This window comes from Vipera berus (genome assembly GCF_964194415.1).
Source record: "Vipera berus genome assembly, chromosome: 1".
Classification (NCBI taxonomy): domain Eukaryota; kingdom Metazoa; phylum Chordata; class Lepidosauria; order Squamata; family Viperidae; genus Vipera; species Vipera berus.
This window is the reverse complement of record NC_138202.1, coordinates 362,305,389-362,331,606: the sequence shown is the minus strand read 5'-3', so window position 1 is coordinate 362,331,606 and position 26,218 is coordinate 362,305,389. Positions and strand designations below refer to the sequence as shown.

General features: G+C 55.5%; 2 protein-coding genes across 2 annotated transcripts; one reads left to right on the top strand and one right to left on the bottom strand.

Moving 5' to 3' along the window:
• Window positions 1-1,806: 1,806 nt before the first annotated feature.
• Window positions 1,807-12,358, top strand: SARM1 (sterile alpha and TIR motif containing 1). Its single transcript, XM_081315446.1, has 9 exons — window positions 1,807-2,347; window positions 4,253-4,871; window positions 5,349-5,561; window positions 6,098-6,189; window positions 6,580-6,815; window positions 7,486-7,588; window positions 10,880-11,069; window positions 11,239-11,360; window positions 12,064-12,358. Exons 1-9 carry the CDS (start codon window positions 1,914-1,916, stop codon window positions 12,191-12,193), a joined length of 2,139 nt encoding a protein of 712 aa, XP_081171572.1. The 5' UTR covers window positions 1,807-1,913; the 3' UTR covers window positions 12,194-12,358.
• A 2,625-nt stretch (window positions 12,359-14,983) lies between these two features.
• Window positions 14,984-24,488, bottom strand: SLC46A1 (solute carrier family 46 member 1; the record flags this gene model as incomplete). The annotated part of the gene is made up of 5 exons (XM_081330726.1): window positions 14,984-15,980; window positions 18,466-18,622; window positions 18,757-18,840; window positions 20,193-21,045; window positions 24,201-24,488. The coding sequence occupies 5 exons, from the start codon at window positions 24,486-24,488 to the stop codon at window positions 15,884-15,886; spliced, it is 1,479 nt and encodes a 492-aa protein (XP_081186852.1). The 3' UTR covers window positions 14,984-15,883.
• Between the last annotated feature and the right edge of the window lie 1,730 nt (window positions 24,489-26,218).

Here is a 26,218-nt window from a genome sequence, read left to right as displayed (position 1 = left end):
TCCAGCGAGGCCCCCATAAAATCTCAGTTCCCTCCCCCCATCATGCATGCCTGTGCTCCATGGCAGGGGTCTGCAATCTTGACAAGGTTAAGACTTGTGGACTTCAGCTCCCAGAATTCCTCAGCCAGCTGGCTGAGGAATTCTGGGAGCTGAAGTCCACAAGTCTTAACCTTGTCAAGGTTGCAGACCCCTGCTCTATGGTCAAGAGTTAATAGGCTGCTCCCCCATGCCTGGGGGAAGTGCTAGGGCGCAGTTGGGGCCACCTTATCTCCAGGAGGGGGGCTGTTCCCAGGTCAGGCGCCAGGACAGAGAGGAGGCCCACCACTCATCCCCCAACGGGGTAGGGGATGACTGGGCTGAACCCCAAATGCACTGTAGCCATTTTCCCCCCTTTCGCTTTTAGAGTTAGATGATGCTGGGAGCGGGGATGTGAACAAGAGTCCAGCGAGACATAACAACACTAAACCTAGCCTGAGAATCAAGGTTACTGAGCCCAGAGCTGATAAAAGAATTGGCAGGCTGGAGAGCTGGAGAGGAAGCCCGTGCTTCAAGCTAATTGGGGAATGTGATTTATGACTGTTAATTGGAGGAGGGAATTGTGCTTTTATACTAGGTGTCCAGGGGAGGGGAATTCAGTTTTTGGCTTCGATTATATAGGTGCCCATATTCTGCTACCCGAATAAAAGATCCTTTAAGGTAAACGATGCCTCAAAGTTCTTTTGAAGAGTTTCAGCTGTTGGAACCAGGACAGGTCAAGGGCACCATCGGTCTCAAGGCCCTTCACACCCATGAGGGATCTAAGTTCAGTCCTCCTTAAATTCTGTTTACCCTTATCGCCCAATAGTTCTCAACTTATGACCATAGTTGAGCCCAAAACTTACGTTGCTAAGCGAGACATTTGTTAAGTGAGTTTTGCTCAGTTTTGCAATCTTTTTTTGCCACAGTTGTTAAGTGAATCACTGCAGTTATTGTCTCAGCTGTACGGCTGTTAAGTGAATCTGGCATCCCCATTGCTTGTGAGGTCACAAAAGGACCCTAGGTCATTGCGACGGTCGTAAATACGAGCTAGTGACCCCGGGGATGCTGCAGCAGTTGTGTGACAAATTGTTATCGGTGCGAGTAAACGACACAAGATGTAAGTTAAGGGCTGCCTGTATCTCAGAGAGAACCAAGGACGGCTCAGCCCTGAGCTACGAATATTTTGGGCCTCGCACTAAGCCCAAACAGGAGGATCTTTGTAGCTCAGGGTGGAAGAAGGCGTCCTTGGCGCTCTCTGAGCTGGGTGGTTTCCTCGCAGACGTTTCCTTGCCCAGACTAGGGAATATCATCAGTGCTAGGAGATGCAAATCCCCTTCCTTTCTAGCGCTGATGATGTTCCCTAGTTGGGTAACGGGACGTCTGCAAGAAGACAAGGCGGAGAGCCCCAAGGACCCTTCGTTTTCAGTTGGTACTTAATCTCTTGAATGTTTAATGTTTTATATTTATAATTGTTATAGCTGTTTATTACACCCCTTCAGAGTCGCCTCGGACCCGGGATGGGCGGCATATCAATGAAGCGAACGAATGAATGAAACGCGCAAAGCCGAAAGGACCCTCCCGGCGGGGACGGGCGGGGCCCCGGGGCCCACATGGGGGGGGGCTCCCGCCGCCTTCCTTCCGCGCCCGCCCCGTCCCAGCCAGGATCGCGCGCCCGGCAGGCGGGGCGGGGGGTGGTCGCGGCGCGCTCTCGCCTGCGGGCGCGCGCCGGGGCGGGGCCCGGGTGACGTCACGGGAGGGAGGCGAGGCGGCGGCGGCGGGATGGCAGCGGCGGCCGGGCGAGCATCCTCCGCAGCCCGCGGCGACGGCAGGCAGAGCCCGGCGGCCGAAGCCCGGCTGCGCTCCCGGCATCCCCGCCCCGCCGCGCCCGGAAGCCCATGGTGCTGAGCCTGCTGCTCTCGGCCTACCAGCTGTGCCGGCCGGCCATGCCGGAGGCGGCGGGCGCGGCGGGCGGCGCGGGCTGGTGGGCGGAGGGGCTGGGCGCCGCCGGCCCCGACCTCCCGCCCGGGCTGGGCTCGGCCGTGCAGGCGGCCCTGGAGCGGAGCCTGCCCGAGCTGCACCAGGCCGTCTCGGCCGCCAAACAAGCGGCCGGGCCGGGCGACCTGCAGGCGCGGCTGGGCGCCCTCCTGGCGCTGGTGGGGGAGGCCTGGCGGCTGCCGGCCGTGGGGCGCGAGGTGGCCAAGGGGCTGTGCGACGCGCTGCGCCTGGAGGGCGGCCTCGACCTGCTGCTCGACCTGCTGCGCGGCGCCGAGCCGGAGAGCCGGAGCCGCGCGGCGCAGCTGCTGGAGCAGGTGCTGGTGGCCGAGAACCGGTGAGCGCGCCCGGAGGCGCCCCCCCCCCGCGCGGGACCCCCGCCTCGGGCACCCCGGGGGCGTCCGGGGGGGAGGAGGCGGAGGAGGAGCGCGGCCCCTGCCCGGGAGCTCCGAAGCGGGGTCAGGGTCGCCCCGGGCCGCCGATGGGACTTTCGAGGGAGGCGGGGCCGTCCCGCTGGATTGCAGCCTGGCGGGGGCGGGGGGGGCTTATTCTGGGAGTGGGAGTCCACCGGCTGCAAAGCCGCCCTCGTTGCTCGTCCCTGCTGCCTCCGGCGTCCCTCTTTCGCCTGCGGCGTTTGGGCGGCGAGGCTTCTGCTTCTCCCCGCCTGGCCTTTTTTGCCCGCTGCGGATGCTCCTGCCTTAGTTACTTTTACGTAGCCTAACAGTAAGAGAAATTTCCCGGCAGGGGGAAGAAGGGATCGGAAGTTGTGGGTGGAGCTTTTCCAGAGGAGGCTGGACAGCCATTTGCCTGAAAGGGTAGAGGGCCTCCAGCTTGAGGAAGGGGCTGGACTGGAAGACCTCCAAGGGCCCTTGCGACTGTTCTTCTGTTATTTTCGGTACATTGCCTTGTGTCCAGCGACTTGGGGTCCAGCCAGCTTAAAATCCCCCCACCTCTCCCCGGGCTGTGACTCATTCAGAGAGACAGCAGAGCACCTCCTTGTTCTTGGCCTCCTCCCAGCCTTCTCCAGGGGGGAGGGGGACCCTTCACAAGGGCTAGTAGTTGGAGAAAGGAGGCTGGGTCTGAGCTGGGGTGTGTGTGTGTGTGTGTGTCAAGGTAGGGCTTAGGCAGCATTAAGGGGAGAGGCAGACTAACATCCTGGTACTCCGATTCCACGTGAGGAGGAGATGCTGAGGGTTGCAGGCCTCCCGTGTGGGCAAGTGGCCAAGCCGGTGAGGGAGGACATATCCGGAAATTGATTGTGTCCGAACGTTGATTGCAAACTGCATAGGGCTGCTTGTGAAGTAGACGCAGGAGAAGAGCAGGCGGGGTGGGGGGTCAGAGTTAAACATGTCATCAGCTTAAGAGTCCTTACGTGGCCACAAACAATTCAAGTCCAACCTCTCCAGAATTCCATTGACTCTTGACGCCAATTTAGTACTGAAATTTAGCTGACTAGATTCTTATTTAGCGGCTTGAGCACTAAACCTTTGTACTGCAATGGAATGGAATGGAATGGAATAGGAATAGGAATAGGAATAGAATAGAATAGAATAGAATAGAATAGAATAGAATAGAATAGAATAGAATAGAATATATGGAATAGAATAGAACAGAACAGAATAGAATAGAAAATAGAATAGAATACAGAATAGAATAATAATAGAATAGAATATAGAATAGAACAGAATAGAAAACAAGATAGAATAAAATACAGAATAGAAGAGAATAAGAATAGAATAGAATATTACAGAATATAGAATAGAATAAAACACAGAACAGAACAGGAATGAAGCTTTATTGTTCGGCCCACAGACAGAATCTCGCCAGACTAAAGCAACTGTAGATATCTATGTATTTATAAAATTTATAGGCCACCCATTTTACCTCAAGGTAACTCAGATATACTCCGTGAACCGCTACGGAGGTCTTCCTTGTTCCCTTCCAGCCCACCAGACGTGCCCAGCTCAGCTGCCTCTTTGCCCTCCAGGAAGCAGCCCCCCCTCCTTCCCTCCTGCCGACTAGCTAGTCCTTGACTTATGACCATAACTGGGCGTAAAACCTCTGTGGCTAAGAGAGACGTTTGTTAAGTGAGTTTTGCTCCAGTTTGCCACCTTTCTTGCCAGAGTGAATCGATCCCTGCGCCACCCCAGGCTGGTGCCCCCCCCGTCCCCCATCCCCTTCTGTGGCTTCCTGGGCTCCCAGCTCCGATGCCGCTGCTCACTGCCCTCTGCTTGCCCGGCAGGAACCGGGTGGCTCGGATCGGCCTGGGGGTGGTCCTGGACCTGGCCAAGGAGCGGGAGAGCCTCCCTCTGGCCCGCAGCACTTCGGGCATCCTGGAGCACATGTTCAAGCACTCGGAGGAGACCTCTCTCCAGCTGATTGACCACGGCGGCCTGGATGCCATCCTCTTCTGGTGCCGCTGGAGCGACCCGGTGGTGCTCCGCCACTGCGCTGCGGCCCTGGCCAACTGCGCCATGTACGGCGGGCAGGCCAACCAGCGGCGCATGGTGGAGAAGAAGGCGGCCGAGTGGCTCTTCCCGCTGGCCTTCTCCAAGGAGGATGAGCTGGTCCAGTTCCAGGCCTGCCTGGCCGTCGCCGTGCTGGCCACCAACAAGGAGATCGAGAAGGAGGTGGAGAACTCGGGCACGCTGGCCCTGGTGGAGCCCTTCATTGCCACCCTTGACCCGGGCCGCTTCGCCCACAGCTGGCTGGGCAGCAACGACAACAGCCAGGGCCGGACGGCCGACGACCTGCAGTGCCTGGTGCCCCTGCTGGACAGCTGCCGCCTGGAGGCCCAGTGCATCGCCGCCTTCTACCTCTGCGTGGAGGCCGCCATTAAAGCCCGCCAGAAGAAGACCAAGGTGTGTGTGTGTGGGGGGGGACTGGCGGGCCCGCTGCCTCCCTCCAGGGCTTGGGGCAGGAGAAGCCACTGCTTCCCCCCCCCAGGCAAGGATTGGGTGAAAAGAGACAAGAGCCCCTGCAGTGCCAAGAGAACAGACCCCCCCTCTTTGTCACCCCTCCCCACCACCAGCTCCAAAGCTCACTGGGGGGGGAACAATCTTCCCAGTGCCTCTGAGGAGGAGGCTGCCCCAAAGTTTCGGGCCTGGAGACCCGGAGACGGGGGGTCCTGGCATGAGCCCAGCCTGGGACCCCCTCCTTTCTGACTCAGCCAGATCTTGCCTTCCCCAACGTGGCGCCCTTCCGTTGCCCAACTTCTCAGCTTGCTTGCGATGGCACAGCAGCCCCCTCCCCAGCACCGGGACCCAGCCCACCGGGGTGGGTGCCGGTCGGGGCAGCTGCCACAGGGTGCCTTGTGAGAGCTGACCTGGTGTTGCCAGATCTTTGCGGAGATTGGTGCCATCCAGAGCCTGAAGAGGGTCGTCTGCTACTCGGCCAATGGTACCACCTCCATGCTGGCCAAGAGGGCGCTGAGCACCATGGGCGAGGAAGTGCCACGGCGGCTCCTGCCCACAGTGCCCAACTGGAAGACCCCCGAAGTGCAGAAGTGGCTGCAGCAGATCGGCTTCGTCAAGTATTGTCCCCGCTTCCTGGTAGGAGTCTGGTGGGGGGGAGCAGGGGTGGGGGTGGCGGAGGGGGAGCCCCGCCCAAGAGCAATAGGCAAAGGATGGCCGGGTGGCTTATTGGCTAGCACTCAGGGGGGGGGCTTCCAGCTCTGGCTCATGTCATGGCCATGGAATAGAGAACGGAATGGGGGGCAGGATGCTAATGGAGCTCTGCTGTGGTTGGGCAGGGGGGATACACGAGTGCTCGGACTTTACAGGGGCCTCAGCCTGGGGGGGGAGGGGTGCCTTTGTCCTTTGTTGCTGTACCTGTTTGCCATCTGGCCTAATTAGAGGGGTGGCCATAGAAAGAGAGGAAGAGAAAGGAAGGAAGGAAGGAAGGAGGGAGGGAGGGAAGGAAGGAAGGAAGGAAGGAAGGAAGGAAGGAAGGAAAGAAAGAAAAGAAAGAAAAAGAAAGGGGGGAGGGAAGGGAGGGAAGGAAAGAAAGGAAAGAAAGAGGGAAGGAGGGAGGGAGGGGCCCCCTGGCCAGCCCGGCCCAAAGGCTGAGGTTCCACCTGCCTCTACAGGAGCACCAGGTGGATGGCGACCTGCTGCTGAGGCTGACGGAGGAGGACCTGCTGGCCGATCTGGCCATGAGCTCCAGCATCTCCCGCAAGCGGTGAGGAGACGGCTGGAGATGGGGGGGGAGGACCTCCCGTCCCCCTCCAATACCTTAAGTTTGGATTTCTACGCAGGTTTTCTCAGGCACCTGTGAAGCCCGCCCAGACCGGCCGTGGGAGAGGAGGGGGAGAGAGGGAGGGCGAAGCACGGGGGGGGCTGGACAAAGGGAATTTATCTTTTATCCCATTTCTATAACACCCGCTATACTTAATATTCAGGCATTCAAATTAGCGGCACCCGTTGCCTGCCCTGCTCCGGCCTCTCTGGGGGGGGTAGGGGGGGCCTCCAGACCAGAACTCCCTGTCTCCTGGGCCAAAGTCACCCAGCCGGCTTTCGTGGCTAAAGCGAGACTAGACTAGACCAGACCAAACTGCCCCTCCCCCCCCAGGTTCTTCCGGGAGCTGACGGAGCTGAAGACCTACGCCAACTACTCCACCTGCGACCGCAGCAACCTGGCCGACTGGCTGGCCGGGGTGGACCCCAAATTCCGCCAGTACACCTACAACCTGGTCAGCTGCGGCATCGACCGCCACGTCCTCCACCGTGTGACGGAGCAGCAGCTGCAGGACGACTGTCGCATCGGCCTGGGCTTCCACCGCGTCCGCATCCTCTCTGCTGCGCGGGGTAAGCGGGGAGGGATCCCCCACTGGCCGCCCCCACTCCGGTTCAGTCAAGATACACGCAGCTGGCCCAGATTCCGGGGTGGGTGGGGAAGAGGGGGGGCTGGCCTCTCCCAAGACCTACGTAACTCCAAGGGCGACTGCCTCTTCCCTGATCCTCAGATCTGGGGGAGGGAGGGAGGGGCCTGGGGGGGCTGGAGGAGGAGTCCCAATTGAGCCCCCTCCCATGGATTAATTCTGACCATAGGCTGGCCTCAGTCCCCAGGTGCATCTGGTCCTGGGGTGGGCAACCTCGGCTCTTTTATGACTGGTGGACTTCAACTCCCAGAATTCCTGAGCCAGCCATGCTGAGGGGAAAGGGAGAGGTTTCCAACCTGAGCCAGGCTGGCTCAGGAATTCTGGGAGTTGAAGTCCACCAGTCATGAAGGGGCCATCGTTCCCCCATGCTGGCTCGGGAATTCTGGGAGTTGAAGTCCACCAGTCATAAAAGGGCCCAGGTTGCTACCCCTGATTCTGGTCAAGCTTCAGCTGAACATCCCCAATTGTTCTTGGCTTTTGGGGGAGGCGCAGCTGGGGGTGGTGGTGTCTCTGGCTTACCCAGCCTGCCTTTCGGGGAGGGGGGGGCTGGAAGGGCCCCACCCAGCCCTTTGTGCTTCCTTCCTTGCCCCGCCCAGAGATGCTTCACTCGCCTCTGCCATGCAACAGCCGGAAGTCCACCTTGGAGGGTACGGATGTCTTCATCAGCTACCGACGGCGCACCGGATCCCAGCTGGCCAGGTATGGGGGGAGGGGCTCCCTGGGTGGGACCCTCGCCCCACAGGCGGTGCCGTTCTGTGAGATGAGGTCAGCCCCCACCCTGAAGTGTCTCCTGGGGGGCAGGCAGGCTGAGGCACCCCAGAAAGCAGCCTGAGGTCCCAAGGGACGTGCACCAGGTGTGCCTCGGGTGGGGGTCCTGCGTGTGACTTTTCCTTGGCAGAAGTCTTTGTTCCTTGTCAAAAAAAGCCCAAAGAAGCCCCCCTGAAGGGAGCGGACTCTTCTTGGAAGACCCCTGGCCCTCTCGGTGTTTCCAGTCAGCCGCCGTTACCCTTGCGGGGACGAGCCGAGAAGTTTAGTCATCATCTGGCGGACAAAATCGCTCAGATCCGGACCGGTCTGGACTCTGACTGGGCAGAGTCTGATGTGGAGGAATCGGGCGGTCTTGAGCATGTTATCTGGACTGAGTTCGACCCTGTTTCCCCTGATGATGTGGACAGGATCATGGGAAGACTGAGCACCACCACCTGTTTGTTGGATCCGTGCCCCTCCTGGCTAGCTTATGCGGCCCGGGAGGGGACACGAGGCTGGTTCCATGCAGTAATAACTGCTTCTTTGAAGGAGGGTGCCTTCCCTGCCGCCTTGAAGGAGGCGGTGGTGAGACCCCTCCTCAAGAAGCCTGCTTTGGACCCGGCTGTTTTAAATAACTATCGTCCAGTCTCCAACCTTCGCTTTTTGGCGAAGGTTGTTGAGAGTGTGGTGGCGCATCAGCTTCCTCTGTTCCTGGAGGAAACTGATTATCTGGACCCGTACCAATCGGGTTTCAGACCCGGACACAGCACGGAGACGGCATTGGTCGCGCTGGTGAATGATCTCTGGAGGGCTAGGGACAGGGGTTGCTCCTCTGTCCTGGTCCTATTAGATCTCTCAGCGGCTTTCGATACCATCGACCATGGTATCCTGCTGCGGCGTCTCAGGGGGTTGGGAGTGGGAGGCACCGTTTTACGGTGGTTCTCCTATCTCCTGGGCCGCTCGCAGTCGGTGTTGGCGGGAGGGCAGAGATCCGCCCCGAGGCCTCTCATTTGTGGAGTTCCTCAGGGGTTGGTTCTCTCGCCCCTCCTGTTCAACATCTATATGAAGCCGCTGGGCGAGATCATTCGTGGTTTCGGGGTGGGGTATCACCAGTACGCTGATGATACCCAACTTTTTCTTTCCACCCCGAACCAACCCAGTGATGCCCTCGCCGTGATGTCCCGGTGCCTGGAGGCGGTCCAGGTCTGGATGGGGAGAAACAGGCTTCGTCTCAATCCCGCCAAGACTGAGTGGCTGTGCATATCGGCATCTCGGGTCAACCAGACTATTCCATCTCTAACGATGGGGGGTGAGGTGTTACCCCCCGTTGATAGGGCTCGCAACTTGGGCGTCCTCCTGGATTCACGACTCAATTTTGAAGACCACATAGGAGCCGTGACCAGGGGGGCTTTTGCCCAGGTTCGCCTGGTGCGCCAGTTGCGTCCCTATCTGGACCGAGATGCCCTACGCACAGTTACTCATGCGCTCGTGACCTCCCGTTTGGACTACTGCAACGCTCTCTACATGGGGCTGCCCTTGAGGACCACTCGGAGCTTCAACTGGTGCAGAATGCGGCCGCGCGAGTTGTAATGGGGGTCTCCCGATACTCCCATGTAACCCCTCTACTCCGCGAGCTGCATTGGCTTCTGGTTGCCCTCCGGGTGAAATTCAAGGTGCTGGTCATTACCTATAAAGCCCTACATGGCTTGGGTCCGGGGTATTTGAGGGAACACCTGCTGCCAGCATCAAGTGCCCTTCGTCCAGTGCGCTCCCACAGGGAGGGTCTGCTCAGGGTCCCACCGGTAAGAGATTGCCGGCGGGTAACGCCCAGGGATAGGGCCTTCTCAGTGGGGGCGCCTGCCCTCTGGAACCAGCTGCCAGTGGAGCTGAGGACTGCCCCCGACCTCCGTTCATTCCGCCGGGGCCTGAAGACCTGGCTCTTTGAGCTCTCTGGCCCAGGCTGAGGATTAATTTATTTTAACTGGGCTTTTATTTGCACAGAGTTAAGTTTAATCTTTTTTAAACTGGTTTTAACTTTTGTATTGTGGTTTTTAATTCCCTGTAAACCGCCCTGAGTCCTCAGGGAAAGGGCGGTATATAAATGTAATAAAATAAAATAAATAAATAAATAAAACCTCGATATAATGTGGGACTGGATCTAATCAAGGGGGTTATCTGTAGTTCAGGGTTGAAACGAGGGATCCTTGGTGCTCTCTGAGCTGGGTGGCTTTCTCGCAGACGTTTCATTGCCAAACTAGGGAACATCCTCAGCGCTACACTCGGAATATTGCATCCCGTTGTGGTCGCCACAACATAAAACAAGATGCTGAGGCTCTAGGCCAGGGGGTCTTCAAACTTGGCCCTTGGATGACTTGTGGACTTCAGCTGCCTGGCTGAGGAATTCTGGGAGTTCAAGTCCACAAATCACCCAAGGGCCAAGTTTGAAGACCCCCTGGCCTAGAAAGAGTGCAGAGAAGACTGGAGGCTGAAATATACAAAGAACAATTGCTGGAATTGGGTATGTCTAGTTTAATGAAAAGAAGGACTAGGGGGCACGTGATAGCAGACTTCCAACATTTGAGGGGCTGCCACAAAAAAGAGGGGGTTAAATTATTCTCCAAAGCACCAGAAGGCAGAAGAAGCAACGGATGGAAACTAATCAAGGAGAGAAGCAACCTGGAATTAAGGAGAAACTTCCTGACAGAGCAATGAATCAGTGGAACAGAAGTTGGGGTGCTCCATCATTGGAGGCTTTCAAGAAGAGATTGGACAACCATTTGTCTGATGTAGTTTAGGGCAGGGGTCTTCAAACTTGGCCCTTTTATGACTTGTGGACTTCAACTGCCTGGCTGAGGAATTCTGGGAGTTGAAGTGCACAAGTCATAAAAGGGCCAGGTTTGAAGACCCCTGGTCTAGGGTCTCCTGCTTGCATAGGGGTTGGACTAGAATAGGGGTCCCCAACCCCTGGTCCTTGGACCAGTACCGGTCCGCACAAACAAGGAAAGCCCCATCCGTAGGCAGCACACAAAGCCACGTCCCTTCTGGTCCACGGAAAAACGCTCTCTCCACACATCTGGTCCCTTGTGCCCTTAAGGTTGGGGACCTCTGGACTAGAAGCCCTGCAAGGTCTCTCCCATCCCTCTTACCACCCACCCCAGGGAGCACCAGGGGTTGGACCTGCCAGGGGGAAAGCAAACAAAGGGTCTCCCTAAAATAACCCCCCCCCACTGCTCTCCCCCACAGCCTCCTGAAGGTCCACCTCCAGCTGCACGGATTCAGCGTCTTCCTCGACGTGGAAAAGCTGGAGGCCGGGAAATTTGAGGACAAGCTGACCCAGAGCGTGATAAGTGCCCGAAATTTCGTGCTGGTCCTCTCGGTCCAGGCGCTGGACCGCTGCAAGGGGGACGCGGCCTGCAAAGACTGGGTGCACAAGGTGAGGGGGAGGGGAAGGGACCTTAGGCAGCCACCAGGAGGGCTGTCCGGATGCGGCCACTCTGGGAGCCCTGCAAGGGGACCCAGCTGCTGGGGTGGCGGCAGGAGGGGGCTCGGGGGGGGTCTGGAAGGGGGCCTCCAGGAGGGGCTTGAGAAGGCTGCCCTTGCAGGAAATAGCCACCGCCCTGAGCTGCAGGAAAAACATCATCCCGGTGACCGACCACTTTGAGTGGCCCGACCCAGAGGAGCTTCCGGAGGACATGAGGGCCATCCTGAAGTTCAACGGGATCAAGTGAGTGCGGAGGGGGGGAGAAGTGGAGGGGAGGGGGTGAGGCCTTCCCCATCCCATCGGGCCACCACCCCGTGCACCACTGGGCACGGAGCAGTGGAGGGCAGGGATCCCCAGGCCACGAGAGAAGCCACGGCAGGTTCTGCCCAGAGATGTTGCTGGCTTCGTGCAGGCAGTCCTCGGGTTGCAACCACACTTCTGTGGCTAAGCGAGACGGTTCCAAAGTGAGTTTTGCCCCACTTTGTAACCTCCTTGCCACAGTGGTTAAGCAAATCACTGCAGTGAATCACTGCAGCTCCCTGCCTGAGCGGGGGGGGGGGGGTTGGACTAGAAGACCTCCAAGGTCCCTTCCAACTCTGTTATTCTGCTGTTCGGTTGTTAAGCGAATCTGGCTTCCCCATCGACTTTGCCTGTCAGGAGGTCGCAAAAGGGGATTGCCTGAACCCAGGATGCTCTGGCCGTCGTAAATACGAGTTGGTTGCTAAGTGGCTGAGTTTTGGTCAGGTGACCTTGGGGGGGGGGTTCCTGCTATGGTCGTAAGTGTGAAAAACGGTCGTAGCTCCTTTTCTCAGAGCCGTTGCAACTTGGAATGGTCACTGAATGAACCGTGCAATTTGGGGGCCGAAGCCTCCAGAGCCAGGCTGAGTTTCCCCTCCCCCGCCCGCCCCCCAAGCCTGCCCTCCCTGCGCTTGTCTCCCCCCTCCAGGTGGTCCCATGAGTACCAGGAGGCCACCATCGAGAAGCTGATCCGCTTTCTGCAGGGACGTTCCTCCGAGGACTCCTCCGCCGGGTCGGACAACAGCCTGGAGTGTGGGGCCCCCCTGGAGCAGAGCTAGGGGCACAGACGGAGGGATTCCCACCCCCCACCCCCCGGCTGCCTCGGGGCTGGCTCCTCTTGCATTGCTGCCCCTCCCTCCTGGGGCCCCCCTGGGGGTCAGAGGCTGAAGCCCAGGGCCCCCAAATCCACCCCCCAGGCCCCCTCGGTGGATCCTGCCACCAACACTGGAGCCTTGGTGGAGCAGTGGGCTAATGCCTCCTTAAGTAACACCAGCTGCCTGCAATTAGTGCAGGTTCGAGTCCCACCAGGCTCAAGGTTGACTCAGCCTCCCATCCTTCCGAGGTAGGTAAAATGAGGACCCAGATTGTTGGGGGCAATTAAGCTGACTTTGTAATAATGCCGCTTGTGGGGGGTGGGGGCGAAAGCCCTAATAAGCAGGCATATACATAGGATGAAGGCTACTGCTAAGCACATTGGTTTGTGCTTCTTAGATTGTAAGCCGCCCTGAGTCTTCGGAGAAGGGCGGGATATAAATGGGATTAAAATAATAAAAAAAACCACTGGATCTCCCCACAGGGCTTTGGGGCAGGGGTGGGGGATCTGGAAGAGCCATCCAGGCAGGGGCTGCCATGAGGGGGGGGCCTTGTGGTGGGGACGGGTCCTTCCCCCCCACCATCCAGGTCTCACGCTGGTCCCAAAGGGGTGTATTTTTCCCCAAAGGGCAACTGGTTTTTCCTTGAAAACGTTTCGCTTCTCACCCAAGAAGATTCTTCGGTTCTTCAGAGTTCCTTCTTCCTCCCTCCCTCCCTCCCTCCCTCCCATTTCCTTTTCTTCCTCCCTATTTTCCTTCCATCATATTTTCCTTGCTTCCTCCATCCCTCCCTCCTTCCTTCCCATTTCCCTTTCTTCCATCCTCGATCTCCTTCCTTCCTTCCTTCCTTCCTTCCTTCCTTCCTTCCTTCCTTCCTTCCGCTTCCAGGACGAGGAGCGAAGCACTTTTAAAGGAAAAAAGCCAAGAAACTCAGTTGCCTTTTGGAGAAAAAGCACCTTGCGGGCTTCTCCCCCCCCCCATCAGCAGCAAAGCCTTGCCAGCATGTCCCTGGAGTCCCCCCCCCGCAGGTGGTCCTGGCCCAGCCCTTCCGCCTGGCCCTCCCACAGCGCTGCCTTGCAAGGCCCCCCCCCCACTGCTTAGGACCTACAGCCGGCCAGAGCAAGGGCTTGGACGTCCCCACCTGGTGCCTGCCACAGGTTGAGGGCCTGTTCTGGGGAGGGGGGGCGTCAGTGCCACCCCTCTCAGCCTGACCACGTACTGGGGGTGCCACATGTGGCCCCTGAAAGGGAGGCTCAGGTTTTGATGAGACTCATCCAATGGGCAGTTGGTGGGTCTGCAGATGGAGTGACCGTCCAGGAGCCCAGAAGGGGCCAAAGGAAGGGCTCGTTCCCCCCCCCCGCCATGCCTCCTTCCCCCAGCAGCCCCCTGTGCTCCCCCCCAAGTGGGAGTCGTGGCTTTGCCGCTTCCAGAGGTGACGGCAGCTTCCACGTTTCTTTGGCTGGGATGCTCCGAGGGGGTCTCTGTGCCATGGCCGGCTTCCTTAGTGTGAAAAGCCCTCCTCCCAATTCCTGCTACTTTGGCTTGAGGGGAGACTGGGGGGGCATGGGGGGAGGCCAAACCCCCAGAACACCCTACATGCCCCCCCCAGTGATGTCGCTGCCTGTGCCTCCTGCCCCGGCCGTCTTCTCCGATCCCGCCAGGTGCAGCGAGACCGTTCCTCTTGAGCATGTGCCTCACAGCCCAGGACGCCCCCGAAAGCGGATGCCAGGGGAAGCTGGCACAGGACTTGTGTTCGAGAAGGGCAGCTCTTGCCCAGAATGGCCGGGTACGAGGGGGCCGGGGGTGTGTGTTTGCTCTGATCTCTTCCTCGTGCAGGGAAAGAAAAGCTTTTATAAAACTTTTAAAAAGGGATTCTTGCAAATGGTCGGTCTGCTCATTTCCCAGCCTTAACGCTCTGGATCTGGGGGGCGCGGGGTGGGGGGCTGTTGCAGAATGACTGGGAGCCCCCAAATCCAATGGCTTCTCTGCCTCTTTCCACCCCGAGGGCCCGGGGGGGGGAGGCAAATATGTTTTGTGCTGCTCCACAGTAATGGCACTGCTGTTCTCGGTGCCCTTTGGGGAGTAGGAGCACCCCAAATTCAATTTATTTGGGATACAAATGGAAAAAACGGGCTTGTCAAAGCTGCTGGCCTGCTAAGGTCGCCCAGCAGCCCAGAGGCAAAGCCGCTCGCCAGACACTCCGGCTCTGCAGCTCTCCTCCTCCCCGCTTCGAAAGCTGAGACGGATATTGGGATGGTTCAGTTGCCAGGCTGGAAACCAGAGCGAGGCGTCCTTCGTGTCCTCTGAGCTGGGTGCTTTTCTTGCAGACGTTTCATTTCCAAACTAGGCAACATCACCAGCACTAGTAGGGAGAGGCATTTGCTCTCGGCCCCCATCCCCACCAGCTCTGATGACGTTCCCTAGTTGGGTCATGAAACGTCTGCAAGAAAAAAACCAAGCTCGGAGAGCACCAAGGACCCCACAGTCTTCCTCCTCTTCCTCCTCCCCTTCCTAGTCCCTCCCATCCTCCTCCTCTCCACAAACCCCTCCCAGCACTGATGACGTTCCCTAGTTGGGTCATGAAACGTCTGCAAGAAAACAGCCAGCCTCAGGGACCCTGTAACGACAACAACTCCTCCTTGCAGTGATGACGTTCCCTAGTTGGGTAATGAAGCATCTGCAAGAAAGCCACCAAGCTCGGAGAGTACCAAGAACCCCTTGTTTCAACCCAGAGCTACAAAGATTCTCCTTTATTAGAAACCGGAAGATGTGAGTTCCGGTCCTGCCTTAGACAAGAGCCAGCTGGACCACCTTCAGCCAGTCCTTCTCTCAGCTCTAGGAAAGGGGGGGGGGGTCAACCCTGAAAGTCTTGCCGAGAAATTGCAGGAGCTGCCCCACTAGGTTGCCAGGAGTTACTCCAAAGTGTACACACAAGCACAGCCCTTTGGCGAAAGAGGACATGGGCAGCCCAGGAGTGGAACTGGAACAAAATGTGGGCCAGGTGTGCCATGCCACTCCATGGGGCATCCTTTCCTACCACACAGGCTGAGCCCTCTGCCCATCCTCAAGGGGCACCAAGAGACCCCAGAAGGTCGCTTCGCTTTCCTTTTTATTGTCCCTGGGACCCTAGGGAGAGCTGCGGGTGGGCTGGCAGGGGAGACGGCAGGCCTCAGCAGTCCCAGTGGGGTGAGGACCGGTGCCCAGCGGTCGTTCCCCCCTTCTCAGCCCCCTGCTTCTGTCCTGGCAGCCTCACGCCAGGAAGAGTCTTGGCAGGGCCAGGTCTGAAGACCCCACAGCATCCCACTGTGCCACGTGCGGGACCCTGTCAGGAGGCATGCCAGGCGGAAGAGCAGTGGGCACCCCTGGTCTCATCGATTTCGACCAGGGCTCTTCCAACTTGGCGCTTCTAGGACTTGTGGACTTCAAGTCCCAGAATTCCTCAGCCAGGCACGCATGCCTGGCTGAGGAATTCTGGGACTTGAAGTCCACAAGTCCTAGAAGAGCCAAATTGGAAGAGCCCTGGTTTAGACACAAGATGACATCTCTGCATTCACACAGCTCCAAGTCCTGAACCCTCATCTATCGTGGATGCAGACGATCATGATCGATCTGCGCCTGGAGAACGCAGGTCCTCTGTGCCCAGGAGGGTCGATGGCGTCACTCGTCTTGGGGCGATGGCTCAGCCTCCTGCTGCGGCCCGGGAGCCTCACCAAAACGCCAGTATCTGGCGGTGCCGTCCTGGATCTCTATGCCCCTGGAAGGAGAGAGACAGCCAGCCCGTAAGGGGTCTGCGGAGCCGGGCCTGCCAGAGAAGCCCTCCTACCGCACCAGGCCTGCTTGGCTAGTCCTCGACATACGACCGAGCCTCCCTGTTGCCATTTTAAGTTGCAATGGTTGAAAAATTGATTTAAAATAATATTTTTTTAACCTTTTTTGCAACGGTAGTTAAGTGAATGGGCAGTTTTGCTGAAAACCAGGCCTGCTGCTATTGGGCAAAACTTGTATGGGCAGTCCCTTGCTGATAAGCATTCGTTTAGTGACCGAAGTTACAACAGCACTGAAAAAACTGGCGACCGTTTTTCACACTTACGGCCGTTGCAGCATCCTGAGGGTCACGTGAGCAAAAGGGAGTAAAGGGACGTGGTGGCTCAGTGGGTTAGGACGCTGAGCTTGTCGATCAGATTGTTGGCAGTTTGGCGGGTCAACCTTTTGCCGGCGTCAACTTCCCATCGTCCCGTGTGCTCCCACAGAGAGGGCCTCCTCAGGGTGCCGTCGGTCAGGGAATGTCGACTGGCGGCCCCCAGGGGGAGAGCATTCTCTGTGGGCGCGCCTGCCCTCTGGAATCAGCTGCCTGTGGAGCTCCGGATGGCTCCCGACCTTCGCTCTTTCTGCCGCGACCTGAAGACTTGGCTATTTGAACTTGCCGGCCTGGACTGAGGAACTGGGATTTTAGATTTTAAATTCCAAATTTTAAATTTTAGAACGTGTTTTATGGTTTAGGGCTACTTGGTTTAATTTATTTTAATTTTTGTATATTATGTGTTGTATATAGTGTTTTAATTGCCCTGTACACCGCCCCGAGTCCTTCGGGAGAGGGGCGGTATATAAATCCAAATAATAAATAAAATAAATCCCGAGTCCCGCGTAACAGAGTGAGCGCCTGTTACTCGTCCCAGCTTCTGCCAACCTAGCAGTTTGAAAGCACGTAAAAATGCGAGTAGAAAAATAGGGACCACTCCGGTGGGAAGGGAACAGCGTTCCGTGCGCCTTTGGCGTCTAGTCATGCCGGCCACATGACCACAAAGACATCCTCGGACAAGCGCTGGCTCTTCGGCTTTGAAACGGAGATGAGCACCGGCCCCTAGAGTTGGAAACGACTAGCACGCATGTGCGGGGGAACCTTTACCTTTACCTTAAGTAGAGTAATGAAGTCTAGAATAGAGTGAGAATGGAATGGAATAGAATAGAATAGTTAATAGAATAATGAATGGAACAGAATAGCATAGAACAGAATAATGAATAGAATAGAATAGAATAGAATAGAATAGAATAGAATAGAATAGAATAGAATAGAATAGAATAGAATAGAATAGAATAGAATAGAATAGAATAGAATAATGAATGGAATGGAATAGAATAGAATAATGAATGGAATAGAATAGAATAGAATAGAATAATGAATGGAATGGAATAGAATAATGAATAGAATAGAATAGAATAATGAATGGAATAGAATAGAATAGAATAATGAATGGAATGGAATAGAATAATGAATAGAATAGAATAGAATAGAATAATGAATGGAATGGAATAGAATAATGAATAGAATAGAATAGAATAGAATAGAATAATGAATGGAATAGAATAGAATAAAATAAAATAGAATAATGAATAGAATAGAATAGAATAATGAATGGAATAGAATAGAATAGAATAATGAATGGAATGGAACAGAATAACGAATAGAATAGAATAGAATAATGAATGGAATAGAATAGAATAGAATAATGAATGGAATAGAATAGAATAAAATAAAATAGAATAATGAATGGAATAGAATAAAATAGAGCTGGAAGGGACCTTGGAGGTCTTCTAGTCCAGCCCCCTGCTTGAGCAGGAGAACCTCGACCATCTCAGACAAGTGACTGTCCAGTCTCGGTGTGACATGAACGCAGGTTGCTACAAACATCTGCAAACCTGGTTGTGTTGCCGAGCACTCCGAGTTCAGCCCCAGGACCCAAAGCGGATCCGTCATAAATCTGAACTAAGTGAGTGGTCGTAAGTTGAGGACTGCCTGTACTGTATGGCCCTGTTTGGAGAGCAGGAAGAGACGGGGAGAGGGGGACCCAGAGGGTCTTCGGGGGGGCTCCTGTGAGAAAAATGGGGGGGGGACATCTGAGATGCTTGGAGGAAGCAAGTTTTTCTCCCTTCCTTTCTTAAAACAGGAAGTTGGGGAAAGCGCTTTTCGTCCTGGACTGGCCGTCGGCTGCATTTTTTGGCCAAAACCTGCAGCCAAGACGCAGCGTTAACCCCTGGAACTCCCCATCACTGGACTGGAAAACAGCAGCCAGCTTTAAAAGGAAATTTAAGACAGCTCCATGGAAGAAAAACCGAGTCTAAGAGAGCTGTGGATCAGCCGTTCCCTCAAGGGGGGGACTCCAGACTCCATCATCCCCAGTCAAGAACCACCGGAGCTAGGAACCCCAACCCGCCCCATCGGGTCCCCTAGGCAGACTCACCCAATGACAGCAGCCGGGACGAGGAGGAGGACGGCTCCGAAGAGGAAGGGGAAGCCCTTCATGAAGGACAGGCAGGCCGGGAAGAGGGAGCTGAAGACACCCGTGGCCACTAGGGAGCACAGCCCCTCCACGCAGGCCACGGCGGCAAAGAGGGCCCCTGATGGAGGAGGGAGACAGGGAAGGGGGGGTGTCAAGCAGTGCCCCCCAACCCTTGGAGCACCAAAGTGGGGAGGCACAGGGGGAGACGGGGGTGTGGGGAGGGGCAGAGCCGCCCACCCCCTTCCGCCCTACCTTGCTCGTTCTCGCCAACTGATTTGGAGAGCTTGGAGCGGATGACGGGGGTGACCGTCATGGAGAGGAACAGGAGCCCGTAACCTGTGAGGAAGACGCCAGTGAGGCAGCAGTGTTAGGAATTGTTGTGCAGGGGTCTCCTTGTGCTAGCAAAGAGTTGCACAAACAAGGAAGGGTACTGAGAGGAATAAGAGTCACACAGTAACCACAAGAGTACACTGAGTTGTGAAAACAGAAAGTATTTTACTTTTGAGGTGGTGTAAAAACAAAAATGCACGGTCAAAAAAAAACAAAACAGTCCAGGTCATACACAATAGTAACAGTCCAAGGAGTATTCCAAATACAAAGTCTTCTTACCGGTCCACAGGTCAAATACACAGTTCAGGTTTATCACAGTAGTAAACCAACAGTACAGCAAAACAGTAATAGTAGAGAGAGCAGTGAATTCAGAGAGAAAGAAGCTACGTTCCTAGCTCCCTCTTGTGGCCATGAGAACACTTACACACCCATTGGCCAATTAACATCTTAAAGTCACAACATCATAGTTTATATATTTTCAACCCAAATATGTAGGCTATCACCATATGCCTAACAAGCAGGACTGCTGAGTAGGGCCTGGGGTAGCCCCCGTGGGGGAGGGGAGCCCCCCCCGACACAGCAGCAAAACCTGGCACCGTGAGCAGGCCGGCTGCCCTGGGCCATCTGGGTGGGTGCTGGGTGAGGTTGTGCTGCCAACAGACTGCTTGGCACAAAGCTTTGGGTCCTCTGTGGCCCCTGGACCCTGCAAAGCCCCCTTGGGGGGGCCGGCCCCTTCCTTTCCCATCTGCTGTTGATTATTTCATTATTATGTAATAGTAATTTTATAATAAGTATTTAATTAGTTATTAGTTATATTAATTAATGATTTTATCCACTGTGTTTCTATAATTATTGATTTTAATGTTTTTTCATGTTTTTATGCTGTAAGCCATCCAGTCATTGGATATGAGATGGGGGGGGCTCATAAATTTCATAAATAAATAAATGGAAATGAACAAAGAAAGAAAAGAAAAGAAAAGAAAGGAAGGAAGGAATGAAGAAAGAAAGAGAGGGAGGGAGGAAGGAAGAGAGAAAGAGGAGAAAAGAGAGAAGGAAAGAAAGAGAAAGGAAGGAAGGAAAGAGAAAAAGAAAGGGAGGAAGGAAGGAAGAGAGAACGAGGAGAAAAGGGAAGGAAGGAAGGAAGGAAGGAAGGAAGGAAGGAAAGAGAAAAAGAAAGGGAGGAAGGAAGGAAGAGAGAAAGAGAAAAGAGAAGGAAAGAAGGAAGGAAGGAAGGAAGGAAAGAAAGAGAAAGAGAAAGAGAAAGAGAAAACCAACAACATGCAGGTCTCCCAAGAGTCCTTCGGGGGAGAGGCTACCAGACCCCCCCCCCCCAACAGCCTGCTCTCCCCCAGCCTCACCTGTGAACATCAGGGCCGTCGTCCCGGCCAGCGCCACGGTCACCAGCCCCAGCGCGTTGGACAGCAGGCCCAGCTGGGCCACCCAGGCGTCCGGCAGGCACCTCTGCAGCAGCCGCAGCCCCGCCAGGCTGCTCAGGTAGGCCAGGTAGTGGGCCGCCGAGCCGTAGCCAATCAGCTCCGAGGACCAGCAGAGCGGAGGGCCCAGCTCGTACAGCACCAGGATCTCCCGGGCTCCAAAGTGCACCGTCACCACCACGAAGAAGGCCAGCGAGTAGAGAAGCAGTTGACGCCAGGCCTGGCCCCGGGCAGGGCTGGCGTACAGCCGATACACCGTCGCGTAATGGCGCAGCGTGAGGAGGCGCCGCGGCTGCCTCTGCAGCACCGACTCCTGCAGGACGATGGCCGTGTAGAGGGCCGCGGCCAGGCTGGCCGCGAAGACCAGCCAGAAGGGCGCCACGTAGCCCTGCGCCTTGCGCCACTGCCCACCCAGCACGCTCGCCACCATGCCTGCCAAGCCCAGGCAGGCCTCCAGGACGGCCACCCGGAACGTACGGGCTGTCCGGTCGCTGACGTCGGCCACGTAGGCGAAGCAGCCGGCGAGCACCAGGTTGTAGTCGCCAGAGAGGCCGCTCAGCACCCGGCCCACCAGCAGGTACCCCACGGGCAGCTCAGCGTACATGACCACCAGGTAGACAGCGGCCTGTAGGGCCATGCCCAGCGTGGGCAGGATCAGCACCGGCCGGCGTCCCACGCTGTCGCTCCAGGGGCCGAAGAGGGTCACCGAGAAGAGGCCCACAAAGAAGCCGGCCAGGTTGAGGTAGAGGTTCCAGTGGGCCACCAGCGTCTCCAGCTCCTGGAAAGGTAGAAAAAGGGGCCTTGGAGGTCTTCTAGCCTGACCCCCTGCTCAAGCAGGGAGAGCGCGGTGGGAAGGTGGCCCTAGCAGTTGCCCCCGAGGACTCCGGGCTGCCCCAAAAGCACCAGGCCTGGTTATCCTTCTGGGTCCAGGAAAGAGGGGTGCAGAAAGGTCCCTGAAGCCGCCACAGGCCCAGAGGGAGGGCGCACAAGGAAACACAGAGGTCCAATACAGAGGCCTCAACACCTGGCAACTCTGTGGACTTCAATTCCCAGAATTCCTTATCCAGCTGAGGAATTCTGGCAGTTGGAGTCCACCAGTCTTAAAGTTGCCAGGTTTGGAGACCCAGGCCTCCCACTGCTTCTAATGTTGCATCCCTTTCAAGGCAGAGAGTTTTCATTTTAACCTTTGTCAGGATATTACCAGCTCTTTGCTCTAAAGTTCCCAAAGTTGGGAAACGCTGCGTCTAAATAAAAGCCCATCATCTCTTCATTCATTATGATCATTCTGGTCTTAAAGTAGCCAAGGTGGACCCCCCGCCCTGCTTTGGATAGAACCCCACATCTGGACTTGTCCATGAAACAGAGGACACTGGATGCAAGCAGATGCTCCATTAAGGGAGTTATCAGGACACACAACTCCACAAAGGTTGCAACTGAGGCGGTGTGTGTGGGGTGTGTGTGTGTATGATTTGATTGGGAGTCCTTATCTGGTTGCTTAACATGTAAGCACGTGAAGGAGGGAGGGAAGGAGGGAGGGAGCAATAATCTCAGAGCCACGGAGGAATGGAAAGGAACACGAGAGATAACAATCTCAGCATATCACACCCACCCTGGCAACAACCCTCCTCTCTCTAGCACAACAGCTCAGGAACAGCCTTGGACAATCACCACAGTGGCTCCTGCAGGCTTTAAGGAGAAACCCACCCACCCCCAATTCTTGGAAATCCACTCCACCTGGAGCTCCGCCAGAAGGGAAATCAAAGTACAGAAAAATTGCTGCAGGCTGTGAAAACAGAGAGCATTATAAAAGTAACACAGACAAAGGCAGAATATAAGGAAAACCAGTTGGATGACAGATTAAATAGATGGAAAACCAAAGCTGTTCATGGACAGCATTTGAAAAACATTGAAGGAAAATGTGATAACAACTTGACATGGGCATGGCTTAAGATGGGAACCATCAAGAAAGAAACGGAAGGCTTAATACTGGCTGCTCAAGAACAAGCACTACAAACTAATGCCATGAAAGCGAAGATACAAAAATCTACTGACAAATCAAAATTGCCGACTTTGCAGTGACAAAGTTGAAACTGTTTCACATTTAATATGTGAGTGCAGCAAAATCGCCCAAAATGATTACAAAGCAAGACATGAGTGAGTTGCTAAACTAATCCACTGGGCATTGTATAAAAAATATGACTTGCCTGTGTCCGAAAAGTCATGGGAACATAGGGTGGAAAAAGCTGTCGAGAATGAGAGGGTGAACATCTTGTGGGAAGGCCTGGAGGAACGTTGTCCATAGGGTCGCGATGGGTCGGACACGACTTTGCAGCTAACAACAACAAGATCGCCATTTGGAACACAACATGCCAGATATCTCAGTCGTAGATAACCGAAGCGTACAGCTGAGTAATATGGCTATACCAGGAGATGCCAGAGTCGAAGAAAAAGAACTGGGAAAAATTACGAAATACCGCGACCTGGCCATCGAAACTGCGCGATTATGGATGAAACGTGTAACGGTGATACCCATTGTCATCGGGGCACTGGGAACTATGTCCAAAAACTTGGCAAAATGCATCAAGAAACTGCAGCTTCCTGCAATAACTCCAGCAAAGCTACAAAAATCTGCGCTACTCAGAACATCTTACGTTTTAAGGAGGTACCTGGTTGATACCTAGGATGCCGGCAGCAACCCCTGTCAACCATCAGCGCCAGTCAATTTGAGTGTTCAGCTGACTGAGTTTCATGTTTTATGAACAAAAGTTTTATGATAATAATAAAAACAACAACAATAACAACAACAACAACCAGGTGTCCTCCTGTAAATGATCGTGGTGAATGAATGACTTAGGTTAAAGTGGGGTTTTTTTTGTTTTTTTATATAAAGAATAATTCAAAAGCATGAAAAGAGGAACACATTACAGGAAAAGCTGAAAACAGGGCAATGAGGGGTTAAGAAAAAGTTTCCCTGTGGAAGAAACCCTGAAAGAAGGTTTGGGCAAGATAGCATCAAAGTACAAGATGTTCTGAACCCCTTTTGGAACAGAAAGACAATTTCTCAACACCTTTTTTGTGATCAAACCTGCAGATTCCAAAGAGCCTGGAAAAGAAACTCACAAGTGAGTGGAGGGACAATTTTGACTGGGAACCAGGGCAGAATCCGAGATGCTGAAGCAACCCAGCCATCAGGCCAACATATAAGCCGGCATTGTTTGTAACAAAGGAGTCGCTGACGTCTCTTTTTGTTTCCCTCCCTGGTGTCTGACACAGTTTGCCCGGCACTGCCTAAAAGACTCCTCAAAACCACCTAAAACAAGCTTCACTGGTCTAGTCAAATATGTTGTATAAATCCTGCCCAGATAGCTTGCCTCTGAGCATGGAGGTTCCATTCTTGTGGGGGCTGATAAGCCCCAAAGACTTTCAAACAGCAGCCAAGCCCTGGGAGGGAGCAAGGGAGGGAGGGAGGGGGAGCCTCTGCACTACTGGCCACATCAGAGCTTCGTCTTTTATTTTAAGCAGGAGAATAACAAGAGCTGGAAGGGACCTTGGAGGTCTTCTAGTCTAACCCCCCTGCTTAAGCAGGAAACCCCACGCCATTCCAGACAAGTGAGCAGACTAGAAATCTGTAGCAGAGAGAAAAGAGGGCCGACCTGCAGGGCTGACCTCGGAGTAACCGGCAAGACAGCCGTTTTTCACCCCCATTTCTCCCCCACCCAACCTCGGGCTGGACGGGGAAGGGTACCCGGCTCGGGGAACAGTCACCCTCCCACGCCTGGCCCGCCTTTATCCCTCGCGGCGCGGCAGCGAGACCCCGGCAGGAGAGCTCCGTGTCCGGGCGCAGTCTACCCGGGCGGATCTGGAAACGGGCCGGTTCCCTGCCTTGCGAGCGCCGAGGCCGGGCAGGGGGGCCGGAGGCCCCGCGGAACCCACCTGCTGGCCGGTGCCGGTGTGGTTGGGGCAGCCGCCGCCGCCGCCGCGGGGCTCTCCTGCCGGACCGGGGCCGGAGCCGTTGCGGGCGCCCAGCCGGTCCCAGAGCAGCTGCGTGCCGAGCGGGGCTTGCAGCGCCAGCGCCAGCGTGGCCAGCAGCAGCACCGGCTCCACGGCGCGCAGGCGGCGGCAGGACGGGCGGGGGCAGCCGCGCAACGGGGAGCCGCCGGGGGTCGCCGCCGCCCCGCCGGGGGGCTCGCCCGGGACCCCGCCCGCCGCCTGCTCCGCCATGGCGCCCAGCCGGCAGAGCCGCCTCCCCTCCGCCCGCCCCGGGGGCGCGGCGGGGGCGGTCTGGAGCCCAGCGCCCTCCCTCCGTTGGGGGCGGGAGGGGAGGGGCGGCGGAGGCTGGCTCGGCCTGGATCCCGCGGGGGAGGCTCGGGCCGGCCGGGCTCTGGGCGGAGCAGCGCCTTTCTGGACGGAGGGGTGGGCTCGGCTGGGGACCCCGGCCCGTTCCTGCCGGACCGCCGCTTGGAGGATCTAAGCGAAGTGTTGTAAGGGCTACGTATATAGGCGTGTGTGTTTGTGTTTATGCGTGTTTTGTGTGTGTGTAGAATCTTGCAGTGTTGAATCCTGGCTACCGTGGGAGAATCTGTGAGCTGAAATGACTGTAGACCGAGCTATGGGGGGGAAAGGGGCGTATCTGCCTGGTTGAATTGTGAATTGTTTGATAGGTCGAGAGGTTTTTATCTTTTCTCATAATACAGATTTTGTCCCCTGGGATTGACTCTGGGGTTAGGGTGGGCCTCTGGGGTGGGCCTCTGCCACAGGAGGTAAAGAGGAACTTACTTCCTTGCTAATCCATAAATATATTAAAATGTTGTTGTTGTTAGCTGCGAAGTCGTGTCTGACCCATCGCGACCCCATGGACAACGTTCCTCCAGGCCTTCCTGTCCTCTACCATCTTCTGGAGTCCATTGAAGCTCACACCTCCTGCTTCAGAGTCTCCATCCAGCCACCTCCTTCTCTGTCGTCCCCTTCTTCTCTTGCCCTCCATCTTTCCCAGCATGAGGCTCTTCTCCAGTGAGTCCTTCCTTCTCATGAGGTGGCCAAAGGATTTGAGTTTTAGCTTCAGGATCTGGCCTTCTAAAGAGCAGTCAGGGTTGATCTCCTCTAGGACTGACCGGTTTGATCGCCTTGCAGTCCAAGGGACTCGCAGGAGTCTTCTCCAGCACCATAGTTCAAAGGCTTCAATTCTTTGGCGCTCGGCCTTTCTTATAGTCCAACTTTCACAGCCATACATTGCAACTGGGAAGACCGTAGCCTTGACTATATGCACTTTTGTTGACAGGGTGATGTCTCTGCTTTTTAGTGTGCTGTCTAGATTTGCCATGGCTTTCCTCCCCAGGAGCAAGCGTCTTTTAATTTCTTGGCTACGGTCCCCGTCTGCAGTGATCTTGGAGCCCAGGAAAATAAAATCTGTCACTACCTCCATTTCTTCCCCATCTATTTGCCAGGAATTGAGAGGACCGGATGCCATGATCTTGGTTTTCTTAATATTAAGTTTCAACCCAACTTTTGCACTCTCCTCCTTCACCCGCAACAAGAGGCTCTTTAGTTCCTCTTCACTTTCTGCCATTAGAGTGGTATCATCTGCATATCTTAGGTTGTTGATGTTTCTTCCGGCAATCTTAATTCCAACTTTTGATTCATCTAGCCCTGCCTTTCTCATGATGTGCTCTGCATATAAGTTAAATAGGCAGGGCGACAGCCTTGCCGGACTCCTTTCCCAATTTTGAACCAATCAGTGGTTCCGTGTCCAGTTCTCACTGTTGCTTCTTGACCCGCATATAGGTTTCTCAAGAGACAAATAAGATGGTCTGGTACGCCCATCTCTTTAAGAACTTGCCACAGTTTGTTATGATCCACACAATCAAAGGCTTTAGCATAGTCAATGAAGCAGAAGTAGATGTTTTTCTGGAACTCTCTAGCTTTCTCCATGATCCAGCGTATGTTGGCAATTT

Excerpts from the sequence above, each read along its gene's own strand:
- SARM1 (XM_081315446.1), top strand. The coding sequence starts at position 1,914 with ATGGTGCTGAGCCTGCTGCTCTCGGCCTACCAGCTGTGCCGGCCGGCC. Across the intron at positions 4,872-5,348 it reads CCCGCCAGAAGAAGACCAAG|ATCTTTGCGGAGATTGGTGC; the intron begins GTGTGTGTGTGT and ends TGGTGTTGCCAG. Across the intron at positions 7,589-10,879 it reads ACCGGATCCCAGCTGGCCAG|CCTCCTGAAGGTCCACCTCC; the intron begins GTATGGGGGGAG and ends TCTCCCCCACAG.